The sequence below is a fragment of the Camelina sativa genome, chromosome 11 (genome assembly GCF_000633955.1).
Source record: "Camelina sativa cultivar DH55 chromosome 11, Cs, whole genome shotgun sequence".
Classification (NCBI taxonomy): Eukaryota; Viridiplantae; Streptophyta; class Magnoliopsida; order Brassicales; family Brassicaceae; genus Camelina; species Camelina sativa.
In genome coordinates this window covers 26,301,260-26,317,181 of record NC_025695.1, presented here as the reverse complement: position 1 = coordinate 26,317,181, position 15,922 = coordinate 26,301,260, and the positions used below count along the sequence as shown (strand labels likewise).

General features: G+C 36.3%; 5 protein-coding genes across 9 annotated transcripts in view; 2 read left to right on the top strand and 3 right to left on the bottom strand.

Moving 5' to 3' along the window:
- LOC104724287 (histidine-containing phosphotransfer protein 3-like) overlaps window positions 1-1,243 on the bottom strand; it is a 3,122-nt gene extending 1,879 nt beyond the window's left edge. Inside the window, exons 1-3 of one of the 2 annotated variants that reach the window (XM_010447346.2) lie at window positions 893-1,243; window positions 189-319; window positions 22-93 (exon numbers count right to left, since the gene is read on the bottom strand). In XM_010447346.2, the coding sequence (XP_010445648.2) occupies window positions 22-93; window positions 189-319; window positions 893-958 (269 nt within the window). In that variant the 5' untranslated portion in view covers window positions 959-1,243. The remainder of the gene's footprint in view (window positions 1-21; window positions 94-188; window positions 320-892) is intronic. The other variant, XM_010442746.2, reaches the window with a different exon arrangement.
- On the top strand, window positions 2,184-2,738 carry LOC109127349 (uncharacterized protein At4g04775-like). Its single transcript, XM_019231956.1, has 2 exons — window positions 2,184-2,387; window positions 2,472-2,738. The coding sequence occupies exons 1-2, from the start codon at window positions 2,214-2,216 to the stop codon at window positions 2,736-2,738; spliced, it is 441 nt and encodes a 146-aa protein (XP_019087501.1). The 5' UTR covers window positions 2,184-2,213.
- LOC104728357 lies at window positions 8,713-9,480 on the bottom strand. Its single transcript, XM_010447345.1, has 2 exons — window positions 9,110-9,480; window positions 8,713-8,989 (listed from the first exon to the last, which is right to left on the bottom strand). Exons 1-2 carry the CDS (start codon window positions 9,478-9,480, stop codon window positions 8,713-8,715), a joined length of 648 nt encoding a protein of 215 aa, XP_010445647.1.
- On the top strand, window positions 10,878-12,453 carry LOC104724284. 4 transcript variants are annotated; one of them, XM_010442744.2, is made up of 5 exons: window positions 10,878-11,075; window positions 11,320-11,386; window positions 11,600-11,712; window positions 12,065-12,162; window positions 12,242-12,453. In XM_010442744.2, exons 1-5 carry the CDS (start codon window positions 10,959-10,961, stop codon window positions 12,441-12,443), a joined length of 597 nt encoding a protein of 198 aa, XP_010441046.2. In that variant the 5' UTR covers window positions 10,878-10,958; the 3' UTR covers window positions 12,444-12,453. The 4 variants fall into 4 exon arrangements, 3 of the variants coding, with proteins under 3 accessions (XP_010441046.2, XP_019088185.1, XP_019088184.1); XM_019232640.1 differs by having other exon boundaries at window positions 11,312-11,386; XM_019232639.1 differs by having other exon boundaries at window positions 12,270-12,361.
- LOC104724286 (F-box protein At-B-like) lies at window positions 12,065-13,008 on the bottom strand. The gene is made up of 2 exons (XM_010442745.2): window positions 12,917-13,008; window positions 12,065-12,823 (listed from the first exon to the last, which is right to left on the bottom strand). The coding sequence occupies exons 1-2, from the start codon at window positions 12,989-12,991 to the stop codon at window positions 12,488-12,490; spliced, it is 411 nt and encodes a 136-aa protein (XP_010441047.1). The 5' UTR covers window positions 12,992-13,008; the 3' UTR covers window positions 12,065-12,487.

Here is a 15,922-nt window from a genome sequence, read left to right as displayed (position 1 = left end):
GTACCCATCAACGAAACATACCTTGAGCTACTACCTTTGAGTTGGTGAACAGTAGAACCCACCAGCTTAAAATCAACATTTCCTGTCTGATCTCTGAATATAAATATGAACAATTATTAAACCATATACGCTAGCTGGTGATGTCTTGATGATAAAACAAGAAAAAGAATGGTAAGGAAAACACTTACAAAGCTCTAGCCATATTACTGATAAGCTTCTCACAGTCTTCAAAGAAAAGAGTAACAACCTCAGCCACAAAATCAGGACTACATTCATCTTGCAGCTTTTTCAATTCAGTGAATTGATCATCCAGAAACCCCTTCACAAACCAAAAGATAAAGAATCTCAGAAACCCATTTTCACAAACACTAAACCCAATTCTTAAAAGCCTCAATTCCCCCAATACATAAGCTTCAATAAGAATCCTAAAACCAGCAGAGAGACAACTTTGAAAAAGAGACACTAACTCATTTCATAAACGCTAAACTCAATTTTTAAATCCCCAATTTCCAAATACAAGCTTCAAGAAGAACCCTAAAAACAGCAGAGAGCCATCTCTAAAAAGGAGAAAACTTTGAGAAAATAGACACTAACCCATCTCCTAAAATCCCCAATTGCCATATACAAGCTTCAGTAAGAACCGTGGAAACTGTAGAGAGCCAGCCATCTCTAAAAAGGAGACAACTTTAAAGAAGGAGACTATAACCCATTTCACACAAACACTAAACCCAATTCCTAAAATCTCCAATTTCCAATTTAGAAGCTTCAATAAGAGCCCTAAAAACTGAAAAGGAGACACCTTTGAAACTTAAATCACAATTTCTGAGTTCCCTTCACAAGAAAAGTAATCACTTTTATCCTGAATCTCTTAAGGGCAGATGCTAAAATTTACCTGCTGATAGAGAGAAATGGTGTAATCACGAAATTGTCTCTGTAACTGAGCAGTGAGAGTGTCCATGGCGAAACAGAGAGAAGGAGGAGATGTGAAGTTTGATCTTTGATTAATGAAAAAAAAAAAAAACAGAGTTGGCTAAAGTTTTGGACTTTCGAAATTGAAATCCCAATAAAAGAGAGATTCTTTACAGATCATCAAATCTGGAGATAAAATAAATAAAGAAATACAAAACTTTTTTCCCATAAAAAGAGAATTTAGAATATGATTAGTTGTCACAAAAGACAACCTTTTTAGAAGTGGGAGAAGAAACATTGATTTAGGCCATGAAAAATGGAATCTCTCATCTCATTCATGACACATGATTGATACATTCACTCATTCACATTCTCTGCGTTTATGTTACATTTTCAACGTTAGGTGATTTCGAACCACTGACACCAAGATTACGAATCTCTCACGCTGGAAGATTCTTTATTAGACAGAGACACAGAGAGAAATATATAATAGAGAATTTCCTATTTACCGTGTGGACGACACTCTTGGTTTGATGATTCTCTTGACCGAGCTTTAGAGAGAATCACATACACGTCAACTTGACATATGAAAAAAAATTGAGTAGTTTTTACTTTGGGTTGAATAGTTTTTGGTAATCGATCCAAATGTAACTAGTAAGGCCAAATTAAGGAGGAGGCCTGTCCTGGTTTATTTGGTAACAAATCCAAGGTAAGAGATCCAAAGAAAGGACTTTTGATTAGGGGCATTCAGAGTGTACTACACAGCCTTAAACTAAAGAATTTATGGGTGAGGAGTGCCAAATCTTTCTATTGTATATGATTTGCTAAGCTGAAGCAATATGAGGCGTTGTATACTATGATAGAAGCAGTTCAATGGCTTAATCATATTTTTCTTAAGTATCAACTTAACAAAGGTTTAGTGTGAGAGTAAACCGGGGCTGGTTTAGCTTATTTCTTTTGTCTATCTATATATGGACCGACGTACTATTTCCCCCCAGAACTATCATATCGTGCCAGATCTTTGTCTTCTTACTAGTTCTCCTTCGGACTTATATCCTCCGCCTATTTCCCCCCGAATCCATACTTCTCCGCCTATTTCTCCATCGAACTGGGTTTACACGGTTTTGGGTCTAAACCCGATAGAAATTCATATCAAACCGGTATAAAATCAATTTAGAACCCGGGTAATAGATTCAACCCGACCCGACTTCTTCTTCTTCTATTTTAAACTCGATAACCCCCAAATTTGCTACTATGAACCCTAAAAATCGAAATTGAAAAGGAAATCCTTCTCTCTCAAAATCATGAGCAATGTCTCTGGATCTTCTAGCTGTTCGAAAAATGTCCGCGAAAGAGGTAGAGTTGTTGGTGTACCTAAGAGATGTTGGTGTGGAGAAGCAGTTGTGGCCAAAACTTCCAAATCCGACCATAACCCAAATCGACGGTACTTTCGTTGTGTGTATGCAGCTGGAAACAAGGTAATATGAAGTTAAAGTTATTATTTGGTTATTAATCTTTGAAAAGGTTGTAAATGATAACCAAATCAATTATATATGGTCTAGCTTATGAATGACAATCACCTTTTCAAGTGGATCGATGAGGCTTTGTTGGATGAGGTGGAGACAATGAAAGAGTTCTTATCAGAGACAATGAAGGTTGAGAAGAAGATGCAAATGGAGCTTGAGAAGAAGATGGAAATGGAGCTTGAGAAAGAGATATTTGAGAGGATTGAAGATGTAAAAGCTGAATTCAAAACCAGGATGAATAGGATGATAATTGTTTTAGTAGTTGGTTGTTTGATCATCTGTGGTCTAGTTAAGCTAATATGATGACATTGTAAGCTGTTTTCTATGTTGGATTTTATGAGACATCATGTTTTTTTTTTTAAAAAGAGATGTTAAAATGGTTGAAAAGAGACCATACATTCATGTTCAAAGGAGTAGATCCGAAACCATACAACTGAAACCGAGTTAAAATGGTTCAAAAGAGACATAGACCACACTAAGACAGAACACATATGTCCGAAACAAGTCACAATACCAAAAAAAAAAAAAGTCCTACTTGTGCTAATCCAAGCTTCTCCATCCCACATTACTTCCTCCATCCCACATTACTTCTCTTAAGTCATACAACCTTGAGAAGATTCCACTTGAGTTCCATCCTACAAATTTAAACAAAATTATAATCAATTTAATGAAACAAAGAACCAGCCATCACATTAGAATCAATTTAATGAATGAAGACTAACCTGTGTAGTATTCTTCTTCATTATCAGTCCATAAGCATGCTCGCAGGGGATTCCACATATCTGAAACTTCATGCAGGTACAAGTTCTTTCATTCAAGCAGACTCTGTGTTTGTCATATCCAAGGTACACTTCATAAGCTCCATTTGTGCTGGGATATACAAAGCACTGAGAAGCTGCCTTATGCCCTTCAGCCAAGAAACGTTTCACATATGGAGTGCATATCCCTGAAAAATACATGAAACATATTAAAATGTTGATTTCAGTACATATAAATGAAAGATGGTAGAAATGTAGTGTTGCTAACCTTCGTGTGAATGAGATAGTGCAGACCGTTTAGCAATCCGAACCATGGCAAGCCTTCGTACAACTTCCAACATGGCCACAAATGGTTTCTCTCTTGCCTTGTTGATTGTATTATTGAAGGACTCCACAGAGTTGTTTTCAACATCCTCACAATAGCTGCCAATCTTGTGGAATGCCCTACACCAAGTCTTTGGTTTAGTCTTCATCACATCTACAAATAATTTACTATCATATGCATGGATCCTCTCCAAGCTCTCTTCGTAATCTTTACTGTTGTAGCACCAAGCTAGATCCCAGAGGAGTTTCTTCAGCCGCTTCTTATTCGGATGATTCTTCTTTAGATTGCCATAAATGTGCCTAACACATTTTCGATGCTCAATCTTTGGTAACTCTAACTCAACCGCCTTAATCAACCCCTGGAACAAAGAAAACATGATTAAAAACTGATCCACTCTTAATCAAAACATAAAACATATCCAACCACACATACCTTTTGTCGATCAGACACCATAATGTAACCATCCCCATCACCTAATTCCAAGTCAATCTTCAGCTTATTCACAAATCATGACCAATTATCCGTGTTCTCAACTTGAACAACACACCAAGCTATTGGGTAAATAGCATTATCATCATCTCTCAAAAAGCAACCAGCAACTGTCCCTTGATCTTTTCTTTTAAGAAACAACCATCAACTCCTATCAGTGTTCTGCATGATTTTTTCCATGTTCTTCTAAGAACATCAAAGCAAACATAGAATTGCTTAAACACATCTTGTCCAGCATCGTTCTTCACCATATCAATCTCTACAACAGAACCTTGATTTGCTTCCAATATCTCAGCCCTATAGTCTCTGAGCCGTTCAAACTGAGTGTCATATTCAAGCTCTATCCATCCCAAATCCTTTCTCCTAGCAGCTTGACATTGACCCCTAGTAACTGATATCTTCCACTTCTCCATTATTGTTTGCTCCATCTTCAAAGGCATGTAATATTCTGGTTCTTCTCTAATCTTATCAAGAAATAACCTAGCTATGACTGGGACCTTAAACATTTCACACTCTCCATTAGGTACTCAAATATGCTTGTTCGTGTAGAGTGTAATCCTCCACATCGAGTCATTGCGAAGAGATGCGGCATACACTTTCCACATGCATTTCCCCTTAGCACCAACACACTTAAAACTGATTCTATCCCTATCATACATGTATTGCTTCAGGTTACATTCGCTTGCCAGTGCATAGTCGAGAACACACTTTTTAAAAGCGATTCCATTGTAGAAGCTTTGGCCTTTGCACATCGAACCATCACCACGAACGATTCCACACCCCCTTCTCGCAGCATCACTACGAACACGTTCCTCAGCCTCATCGTCACTTTCTGGGTACACGTTATGGCGAATCGATTTCTCCGTCTCCGTAAAATCTGTTGCCAACTTGTCCATATGAAATTCATCTCGATCCGCAGCTTCTTTGTCGAAATCTACTCCAATAGGCGGAGTAGTAACGGGAATTAACGCCATCGCAAGCGCCAAGAGAGAAGAATCGAGAAGAAGAAATCACAAAAAAATCTTAGGGTTCGTCGAGAGAGAAAAGGGGAAAAATTGATTTGGGGATTTTTTTATTTTTAGGTTAAAGTTAGGTTTACTTATGTAATCGGGTTGTAATCGGTTAGTAATCCGGTTTAATAGGGTTTAATTTGGTTAATAAGGTTTGTGGTTGGTTAATCAAAACAGTAAACCGTTATAACCAAAACGATGGGAAATTTGATGAGAAGTTTAAGTTCGATGGGGAAATAGGCGGAGAAGTATGGATTCGGGTGGAAATAGGCGGAGGATATAAGTCCGAAGGAGAACTAGTAAGAATGCAAAGATCGATGGGAAACTGGCACAATATGATAGTTCCGAGGGGGAAATAGTACGTCGGTCCATCTATATATACAATGTGGAGAGGGTTAGAGAGCTTTATCGAGTATTTGGTGAGGTCTTTTAGGGGGAGTGGGAGGAGCTCCATTAACAAAATCCTCAGTTCCTTTTGTAATTCCAGTTCTATAATCTATCAAATCCTTTTCTATAAGGAAATCATATCAAATTGGTATCAGAGCAGTTCGATCCAATGGGATTTGGTGACAACTTTGTGGAGGTTCCGGTCTTCTTTGGCGATGACGATCCTGAGAGGTGGATTTCAGAGGTCGAAGAATATTTTAATGCTCAGGGATTCTATGAAAAAGAGAAGGTTTCTTTTGCGTCTGGTTTGAGTTTCGAAATTCCATGAATCATTTCACAAGTTGGAAAGAGATTAAAGCTGGATTTTTGTGGAGGTTTGGGAACAACAAAATTCTAGAATGACTCAGTCTAGTATCAGAAATCAAGCAAGCTTTTCTTGAGTTGAAGCAGTTACGCAAGGAGCCATCATAAAACAAAGTTCCAGATCAGCTAGAAGATAACTCAGAAACGGAAAATCTGAGTGTTGAACAAGAGGAGTAGTCTGCGTTTGAGGTTGACAATACTCTAAGAGATGGAACACGCCATCAAGGTGAGGAAAATTAGACAGATTTCGAGATGATTAAGGATGCATGCCAAGTGTTTGATAAAATGACTAAGAGGAAAAAAAAAAGAAGAGGCACAAAGATGTTTCTCCCAGATGGAATAGGACCAACCAGAAGCATAATATAGACAGAAACAAAGTCAAGAGGAGAAGAAATTCGGGTAGTCAATTATGCACATCTCTGCAACTCTATGGAATGCGCTCAAATTTTTTGTGGATGCCAACGAAGCAAATGTGTGAGAATGCCTACCAGACGTTCGAGAAAATGACTAAAGGAGAGAATATGAGATATTAGAATAAGTTCACAAAGGCGAAGGGGTTTAAACATAAAGCTGAAAAAGTTAAACTTATGCCTACTCAAATTCAGAAGAAGATCAATAGAGGTAAAACGAGGGAAGAGGAGAAATTAAAAGCCAAATTGAACAAAGGTACCTATTTACTGGTTGTTGAGAGGCCATGGAAAGGTCAAGGAGTGAGAAAAAGGAAAAAAGATGAAATGTGGTAAGTTTAGGAGGTGCAAGTTCAAACCAAAGAACAATGACCAACTCAAATTTTAGTCTAAAAGGAAGAGGGACTTCAAAATTCAAAGCATGAGGGGAATGAAAGGATGTGAAAGAGTGATGTGTTGCTATGCCGGGATTGATAGGCTGTTCTTGTGGGAAACTAAGGTAAAGAAGAAGAAGTCACAGATTGGGAACAAAGTAGACTGTTTCCAAGTGTGTGATGATAGACTGCGGAGTAACTGTAGAATCACAAGGAAGAATACATCCTCCAAAAAGTGGAAGAAAGGAACAAAATTCAAAGAGAAAGTAAAATACAAACCTAGGAAGAATGCACAACTCGATTCTCTTCACAAGAGGGATTGCAGTGATCAACTTAGGAGGAAAAAGAAGAGATTCTACAACAAGCTCTCTAAGCTCAAATACAGATTCAGGGTGATGCACAGGGAGAAACTACTTCGACATCTGAGGAAGAACAAGTGCAAAGGTCATAAAACTTGGACAGTGAGAGAATCACAAGGGCTAATATGCTTTAGTCACATGAGAAACATGAGCACTGACCAAGTGGCTGACAAAATATGGCCGTTGAAATTACCTAAGAAGAAGAAGAGAGCTTTTGTTGAGCAGAATTCCAGAGTGAAGAAGAGTACAAGGCTGAAGCCTAAGAGAAAACTTACTAAGCTCAACAATTGTGTCTATGCACTGATTTGTGTAAAGCATTTAAGGGGATTGATGACAATTGATAAGCAGCAGTCCATGACAAGCGGGAAGAGAGTCAAATTTAAAAAGAAGTACAGGAACACTTGGGTGTTGCAAACGTATACGAAAGAAGAAGCTCCACTAGGCAAAGGGTTAATGGAACTGACATATTTCAAAAGAACATGGGCATTATCGCTCGGTAAAGAGCTTGCCATTGCTACCACAAGACATGCAGTTTGCATTGATGTTAACAAATGGATTCAGTTGTCAGTGCTGGGAATTGAAAAACTATTTAGTGCGGGCTTGAAAGCGTTGGATTGGGAGACAGGGTGTTAGCCTGGAGATAGTTCCCTTGGTTCTTAGTGCAGGTTTCATGAGTGGTGATGATTCTTCTCTGGAAATTGTTGCTGCAATGGAGGACTCAACAAAGAGAAGCATACAGTTTCATTTACCTACACTACTGCAAGTGGATGGGTTTGCCTACACTACTGCAAGTGGAAGGGCGAATGAATTTCAAATAGTGCTAAAAATCAGTGTGGCTGCTGTTAGTGGAGAAATAGAAGTTAAGCTGATGGAGAGGGGGTTTCTTGTTGTCTATCTAAACAAGGTGGCTGAACGGGAAAAAGAAAAGAATGGCATGGCGTGGAAAATTCGTTATCTGGAGCAAAAACCTTGGGAGATAGAAATGGTGTTTCAACTGGATGATGTCACGGCCAAACAGATAATCATGTTGCCTAGTTCAGTGTCCTCTTTCGCAGAGAATATTAGTCATGACGAAATTGAAGACATGTTGACGTGTGAGACTCTGATACAAGCAAGAAACGTAATGTTGGCGCAGCTAAAGGAAAATCTCCAAGTCAGATCAGAACTGAATTTGAATTTGGAGGCCAGGGACAATCTGAAAACAGGGCATGAAGAGTTGTTGCTGAAGCGGGAAGTGCTGCCATATTTTGAATGTCCTGGGAAGCTAAAAGAAGGGGTTGGCTAAACAGTTTGCTCATTTCAACCTTGAGGACAAGGTTGTTTTCAAAGGCAGGGGTATTGATAGAAGCAATTCAATGGCTTAATCATATTTTTCTTAAGTATCAACTTAACAAAGGTTTAGTGTGAAAGTAAACCGAGGCTGGTTTAGCTTATTTCTTTTGTCTATCTATATATACAATGTGGAGAGGGCTAGAGAGCTTTATCAAGTATTTGGTGAGGTCTTTTAGGGGGAGTGGGAGGAGCTCCATTAACAAAATCCTCAATTTCTTTTGTAATTCCAGTTCTATAATCTATCAAATCCTTTTCTATAAGCAAATCGTATCATACTATTTGAAGGTGTCCGTATGACGAGGGCCGCCCAACGTTAAAATGAAACATTGGTCTTGTCCACTCTTGGGTACATCAACAAATTTATAATGAAAATACAGTATTTGGCATATATAGTAAAAAATGATGGGGAAAGACTCATATAATGATTGAGGAAATAAGGTGTAAAATAATATTGGAAATGCTAAAGGTATACTTTAGCGAAGGTAGCGGCAGATAGGGAGGTTTCCAAACAAAGTTGCATTCCTGAGAGAGCCAGACTCGAAACGTAACTTGGCTTCATCACACGCATAGTTCATCTTTGCACTCGTCCCATATCTGCAATCCGGAAGAAGCAACCGCGATCCGAACCGTATTTCACCCATCTCCTTAATACTCTCCATAATATCTTTCATAATCACACTGTCCATACCTTCCTCGGAAACAATCGATGAAACACTAATCAGCTGAGCCCACCGTGGTATAAGATTGTAACTGATCGACCATAAAGATGAATTAAACAAAAAAACATGTGAACAAACAAGCTAAATCAAGTTATAAAATTTTCTAACATATAGGAGTATATAATGAAAAAAAAAAGTGTACGTAATTAACCTCTCTATGGATGAAGTAGCGATGGTCACACCTTTGTATAGTATGAAAAACTTAAAATCTCCCCTGTGACACATATACCAACCAGGAAGATCTCTAGGGATCCTTATCAATAAATTCCATTTTAAACTAAGACTAGTCTCGGTTATATTAAGAACCGTGAAATCCATAGAAGGTATTGTAATATTTGGGACATAATTTTCTCTTTCTTTATCTTTTTCATACGCTGCGATAAAGCAATAGACCATCACGGCAATGGTGAAAGAGAGAATGACCAAGAAGGCCAATATTTTGAGGATCAACAGAACATACTTTTTTATTGTAGGCGTCCGTGATACAGAAGTGAGTTTGGGAACTAATGCTTCTTTCTCCATTTTGAAACGCAGAGAGCAAGATTGAGAGAAACTATATAAATTACACACACAAACTATTTATTGGTCTTTGTGTCAATGTTAATTTTACAGCAATAAATTATAGAGCTTACTTCTTTTTTTCTTTTTTTTTTGACAAGTGCATATCTTTGTTTTTTGTTTTTTTTTGGTAATTTTTCATTTTATACCGATTCCTTACTGGGATATATATGTGAGAAGTCGACCTCAGGGTTTCGAGAAAGTCACTTTGTGCCGTCTAGAGAGAAAAATAGAGAGAAAAGGGAGAAGAGAGAGTGTTCTTGAGAGATTGTGGTGATTCTTGTCCTGTTTTGGGAAATATGTTGCTAGGGAGTGAAGATCTTGTGGTAGGAACGAATGAGGAACCTTCTAAGGTGTTGGATTCGTTAGTTTGGGTCAGAAACTTCCTACAAAGAGATGAGTGCATGACAATGGCTGATCTAAGCCTGAGATCTCTTGTGTTTTGCTTGTTTTGTGTTGTTGTGGTGTTTTTTTTTCTTGTTTGTGTTGGATGTTATAGGGTTCCATTAGTCTCCTATAGTCTTTGGATGAGTTTTGGGACAGATGGGAGGTGGTTAGAATCGAAAATTCAAGTATCGGCTTCAAGCAGAGCGTGTTTGCGGAGTCAATGTCGGTCGACACCAATGTCAGTCGACACCAGTGTCAGTCGACACCAGTGTCAGTCGACACCAATGTTTTTAAACCTGGACCAGACCAGCCGGTCGGACCGGCTAAACCGTGAACCGGCCTACAGTCCAGTCCTAGTTATCCCTGAAAACCGGATTGTTAAATAATCGGATAGAACCAGAAAAACCTGCTAAAACCAGGCAATTCACGGTTAAACCGATGGGTCGGGTCAATAAAAAATCACTTTCTTACACTACGACACGGGCCTTTGCAGCCCAAAATAATCTGAGTGGCTTATGTTTGTTGCTATATATATCAACGTAATAATATAATTTCCTTACCTCTTGGAAAAGTTTTTCTATCATTCGTGGTTCCTACTTTCTTTTTCTTTGGTTTATGTCATGTTGCTTATACACTAGAACCTCCATAGATTAATTCAATTAGTAATCTCTATAAATTAATAAATTTTTTCAGGTTTCATAATGTGACTAGTGTAATTTTGACACAATTCGATAATATAATAAAATAATAATTTTATTGAAAACTCTTTATAATATATAATCCCATCAATAATATAAATTAATCTATATATATAAAGTTACCTTTTTCTATATATATAATCCCAGTCATTCTATTTATTAAACACAATTTTCGACATTACCCAAGTTTCTATTTGTTTGGCCCATATCTGTTTAAAAGCCCAATCTATTATTAATACATGTTTTATTTGCCAGTGAAATAAAACCTCATTCCACAAAACTTCGCTCGGCCGTCCTCCGTTGTGCGACCTGAAGCGTCGTCCCTCCCTTCTTTATTCTTTCATCCTGCTTCACCTAATGGATTTGCCACTCCTTCACACCTTTTCACTGTCTTCCATGTATTCCATCTTTATTGTAACGTCTTCCTGTATAACGGACCGTAATTCAAGCCCCAGTACTCTTTCTTCAATTGGCGTAAGTTTAAGTCCTATATAATGTCATCTCCTCCAATTTTATGCTTTTTATAATTTTCTTTGTCTCTGATTCTTTGATGATGCATATTGCTATAGAATTAGTTTGGCTTCAATCTCCTCTATCTTGGTGGTGGTGAATTTAATTAAAAATTAGCCAACTTTAACTTTCCCTAAATTGTTTATGCCACGAAATCATTGGGTTTTTTTTTTTAAATTAAATCATTGATTCAAATGCAGGATTGTAGGGATGGCAAAGCGTCGGGAATTGCTCACATATGGAGAAGGCGTCCTTGTCCAAAATCTCTTTTGATGGTACTTGAACATCTTCTCTGTTTTGTTGGAAACAATTGACTTGCTGACTTTATATAGGGTTATAGAAATTGAGAAGCCATGTTATCTGCTGTGACTTATTTGCTTCCAGTGATTCAGTTTAACAGATGTGTAGCCGGTTGTAGATCCTACACAAGATTATAATTGATCTATATTTTTTCTTGCTAATAATTTATATTGTTCTTCTTCATCCAGATACCTCTGGTACTGTGAAAAAAGCTGGAGGAATGTTCAAGGAGAAACTGCGAAAACTTGGAGGGCTTGATGCAGTCTTTGACGTTGTAATGGATTGTCATGCTGTAATGGAGGTGTGGACCTGTTTGTTTCATTTTTATCATTAGTTTCTTTTAGTAAGATAAGAACGACTATCTTTGTTTGGCTAGGACGTCAAATATTTCTGTATAGTATCGTAGATTGCTAGCTTTATAATTGTTCGATTATCTTTAGGATCATATATTATTTTAATCCAATTTTTTGCTGGAAAATCGTTGCAAGTCAAGGTGGTTTAATTATTTTTCTATCTCATATTGGAAACTTGTACTAGCAGATGCAGCAACTGTTGGTTTAACAGACAGTTCAAACGTCTTGCATTCTTTGATCTTTCTATAGTCACATTTTTATGTATATTCTTTGTTACTAAGATTAGCCATATAACAATAGGATCTTTTGTGCAATGGGAAGCAAGTTCATGACCGCAGAACAATCTATATACAATTTGTATACAACCTAGGATTCATACAACACCTGACCATGCTAAGGTAAGCTAAAGAGTCTCTTTCAAACTTTTATTTCTGTGTGTATTTGAATGTTTTAAACGAGACATTTTCCCCCTTTTAGGAAAACATACTTATCCACTACTATACAGGATTCATTCTATACATCCCCAAACGACCAACTATCCAGTTCAGATATCTATATCAAAAACATTTTAGCTGCATATGGGTCAATCATTTCAATAACAGGATCAGGACAGAATTTCAACAACCGCTGCCCATCCGAAGAGTCTCCTGAATGTTTTTATATTTGCCACAACTTCTGAGTTCATTTGATTTTCAGCAATGGCAGAAGCATCTCCTATTTTCATTAGCTTAATTTCACGATGTCCTTAAATCGTTTATAATATATACCCCCTGAAAACTTTTGAGTTCCTGTGATAGCTATGATTAGCTTGTCAGATATCAAGTCCAGCACAAGAGACAGGCTTTGCAAAGTAAAAGAAGGTGAAGGAGAAAGGAAGGCACTATAATTAGCCTGAGATAAACAAGTTCCAGTGACTTTGAATCTGTTCATGGGAAGAACGGCCTCAGACTCAAGCAGTGGTTGTAACCTTAGAACGTTGAGAGTTTCTGGCAAGGAGAATCTAACAGACTGGAAAGCTGTGGCATCTACTAGGATACCTCGGATATTAAGTTGCAGAGACTGCAAGCATCACAAGAATATAAAACCCGAATTCAATTTCCACGCTTTCTGGCTTCTTCTGACCAACGCCTCAGCAAGCTTTTAACAAATTACCTCCAGATAAGGACACCCGTTAAGCATCTGCGTCAAGTTAGACTGAGACACAGCGGGAGAATCCAAGTCTGCCATTATCGTTAGTGATTACACAATAGACAATCTAACAGGGAGGGAAAAAAAATTAAAATAATTTTCCCATTACGTTTAATTAAATAAAACGCCCTTTCAAATAATAAAAAAGATTCATAGGAGTGGCTATTTTCCCTACTATACTACTATATGGCTCGATTCATTGAAACAAAGAGAGTTTCATTTTAGCAGCGAATATAACTAAAATAAAGTCTTTTTTCGGAAAATAATATACTCCAAATTTCAAGTCCGTAATTAATTACCGCTACTTAAAAGGAAAAATATTTCCAACACAAATTAAGCAAAAAAAAAACTAAAAACCCCAGAACCCACATTAAACAAATAAAAGAAAAAAAATTAAAAAAAAAAAAGAGGGGTCGGACTCTCAAATAGAAACGCATTCTAAACGGACAGCAGAGGGAAACAAAGTATAGACTAAAAATTTAAATGAGGTCAAAAAATGTTTATAACAATCTAGGAAAAAAATTCAACCACACTTCTTATTTATCATAAATATAAATGACAAATTATATTCCATGTAAAACATATGTATTCCCATTGTAATTTCCTTTAAAAAGTTATAAATGTCCATAATTTAAAAACGTAAGAAAATCTAAAAGGATCGAAAATTAAAATCAAACCCCACTAAACCAAATAACTCATACAATGAAGTCTTAAATTAATGATTAAGAAGGTAACGAGTAGAACTCATAACGACATCAATATCAAAGGTCCAATTAAAATAAATAGTGGCAGCTCGACATTAATATTTTTAACACACACAAACGTAACTGCAACAAACGTCGATTCTATAAAGGACGAAAGAAAAAATAGTAGAAAAATATATTCTCCAACTTTGAAAAAATGCAACGAAACACACTCTACTCACTTGACGAACTACCAAACGACGTGCTTGGAGATATAATCTCAAGAGCTGCTCGGATTTCACGAAAAATGATCAGGTATATTATACTAGCATCACCAGACTTTGCAAAGGCAGCCCAAGATCATCGAGTTTACAAAAATATCAACCTAAGACCACTAGCAGCAATAAGCAAGTACCAAGATCTAATGGTAAAATGCATTGCAAGTGGAAATGTGTAGGCACACTACATCAAAAGAATCCAGGAGTATTTTCACAACAACAACACAGAAGAAGGGTTGGAACACTTGAAAAAGGTAGCATAAGGTAATTATGCAAACAGTATTTACCTTTACGGAATTGTGAAGTTGTGCAGGGGTGACACTGAGGCAGGCCAATTGTGGCTGGATAAACTAGGCTGGAAAGAAAACAAAGCAAAGGGTGATCAATGCTGGAAAAATAACAAGAAGTCCTTACACAAAATCAATGTGCAAAAACTACAACGCTACTTCACTACATTGAGAGAAGTTCAACCAACAATCATCTGTAGCCTCACTGACATGGAAAATAGATGCCCCCATTGCTACTACTACAAACAAATGATCAAATTTGTCTTCTTCTTTTAGCTAAACGATAGACAATATGGTTTATGAATGTTATCATCCTTTAATAATGACCTATATTTCCAATGTAAGAGTTCTTTACAAGTTCTTTTATTCAAATATTATGTCGATGTGTCCAATCTCAAACAATTGAAAATACAACAAAAAAGGAAACAACTTATGAAAATCAATAGCGCAGCATGCCAACATAAGTCACATATATTACGAACAACTATGAACACGATGATAAAGATGTTAGCAAAATGGTGTTTACCTATAAGATATAAAATTGTTATGCACGAAGAACAACTTCAAAGAAAAATACAGCAAACAAAAACAAGGTCGCAAAAGTACAAAAGGAAGACTGATCAAAATAGGGGAATTAGGAAAAAAAAAAGGATGAAGGTAACAAAACTAAAACAAGTAAACCTAATTTGGCACCTGTTGAGACATCTATCACCAAACTAAAAAAAGAAGGTAAGAGATGCAGACACTAGCAAACCACAAAAGAGACGCTAAAAAAGATTAGTAAATGCAATCGAGCCAAAACCAAGGCTCCCGGAAAATAGCAAAAAACAGCAGAAACCAGTAGTATTTCAGAATCAATACATACGCAAACACAAATCCACAAAAAACGAAAATTTTCAAAAATCGCAAATCAGAAAACAGGGTAAATCCAGCCAAATACTGAGATAGTCCTAATGAAACTCAAAATGCAACAACCTTTTTAAAAGAGTCCATTACTTAATTAGAGAATGAAAGGTACACATGGGAGAACTGAAAACCTATACTTACTGCAAAACCTATTTTTAAAAAAAAATACCCAACAAACAACATAAGCTCCCCAATCAAATACAAAAACAGATATAAAGATGAATTTACATAACCAAAAAATAATATACACAAAAAAATCCAAAATACACTTTCATGTAACACCTGCGCGTAGCGCGGATCAATTGCTAGTAATTATATAAAATTATCTAAATATATGTATATATATACACATCAATTTTATTAAAGTTCATTTTTAATATTTTTACTATATAAAAATCTTTAAGTGTTATATTCAAAACATGATAATTGTTATTTTCCTTGTAATTGATTTTATAAAAAAATTAGTTATAACGATTAAATCTTATTTTTAATTTTTTTTACCAAATTAGGAAAGTCTCTCTATAAATCGAGAAATTAAAACTTCTAAAAATTAATAGATTTTCATGGTCCCAACATTATTAATTTATAGAGGTTTTACTGTATTGCTGTTTGTTTTCAGTAAAGATTTTTTATTATTTATATATACACTAGATAAAGTCTGCAGTATTACACAGGTAAAAGTTAAAGAGTTTATTGAGAATAACTAAGTAGTAATATGCATATTTTTAGATTTATTTTGTAACATTTTAATATTGAATATGAACCTCTTATATTTAATTTTAATACACTCTCAGTTCTATTTTATAAGAGTTTTAA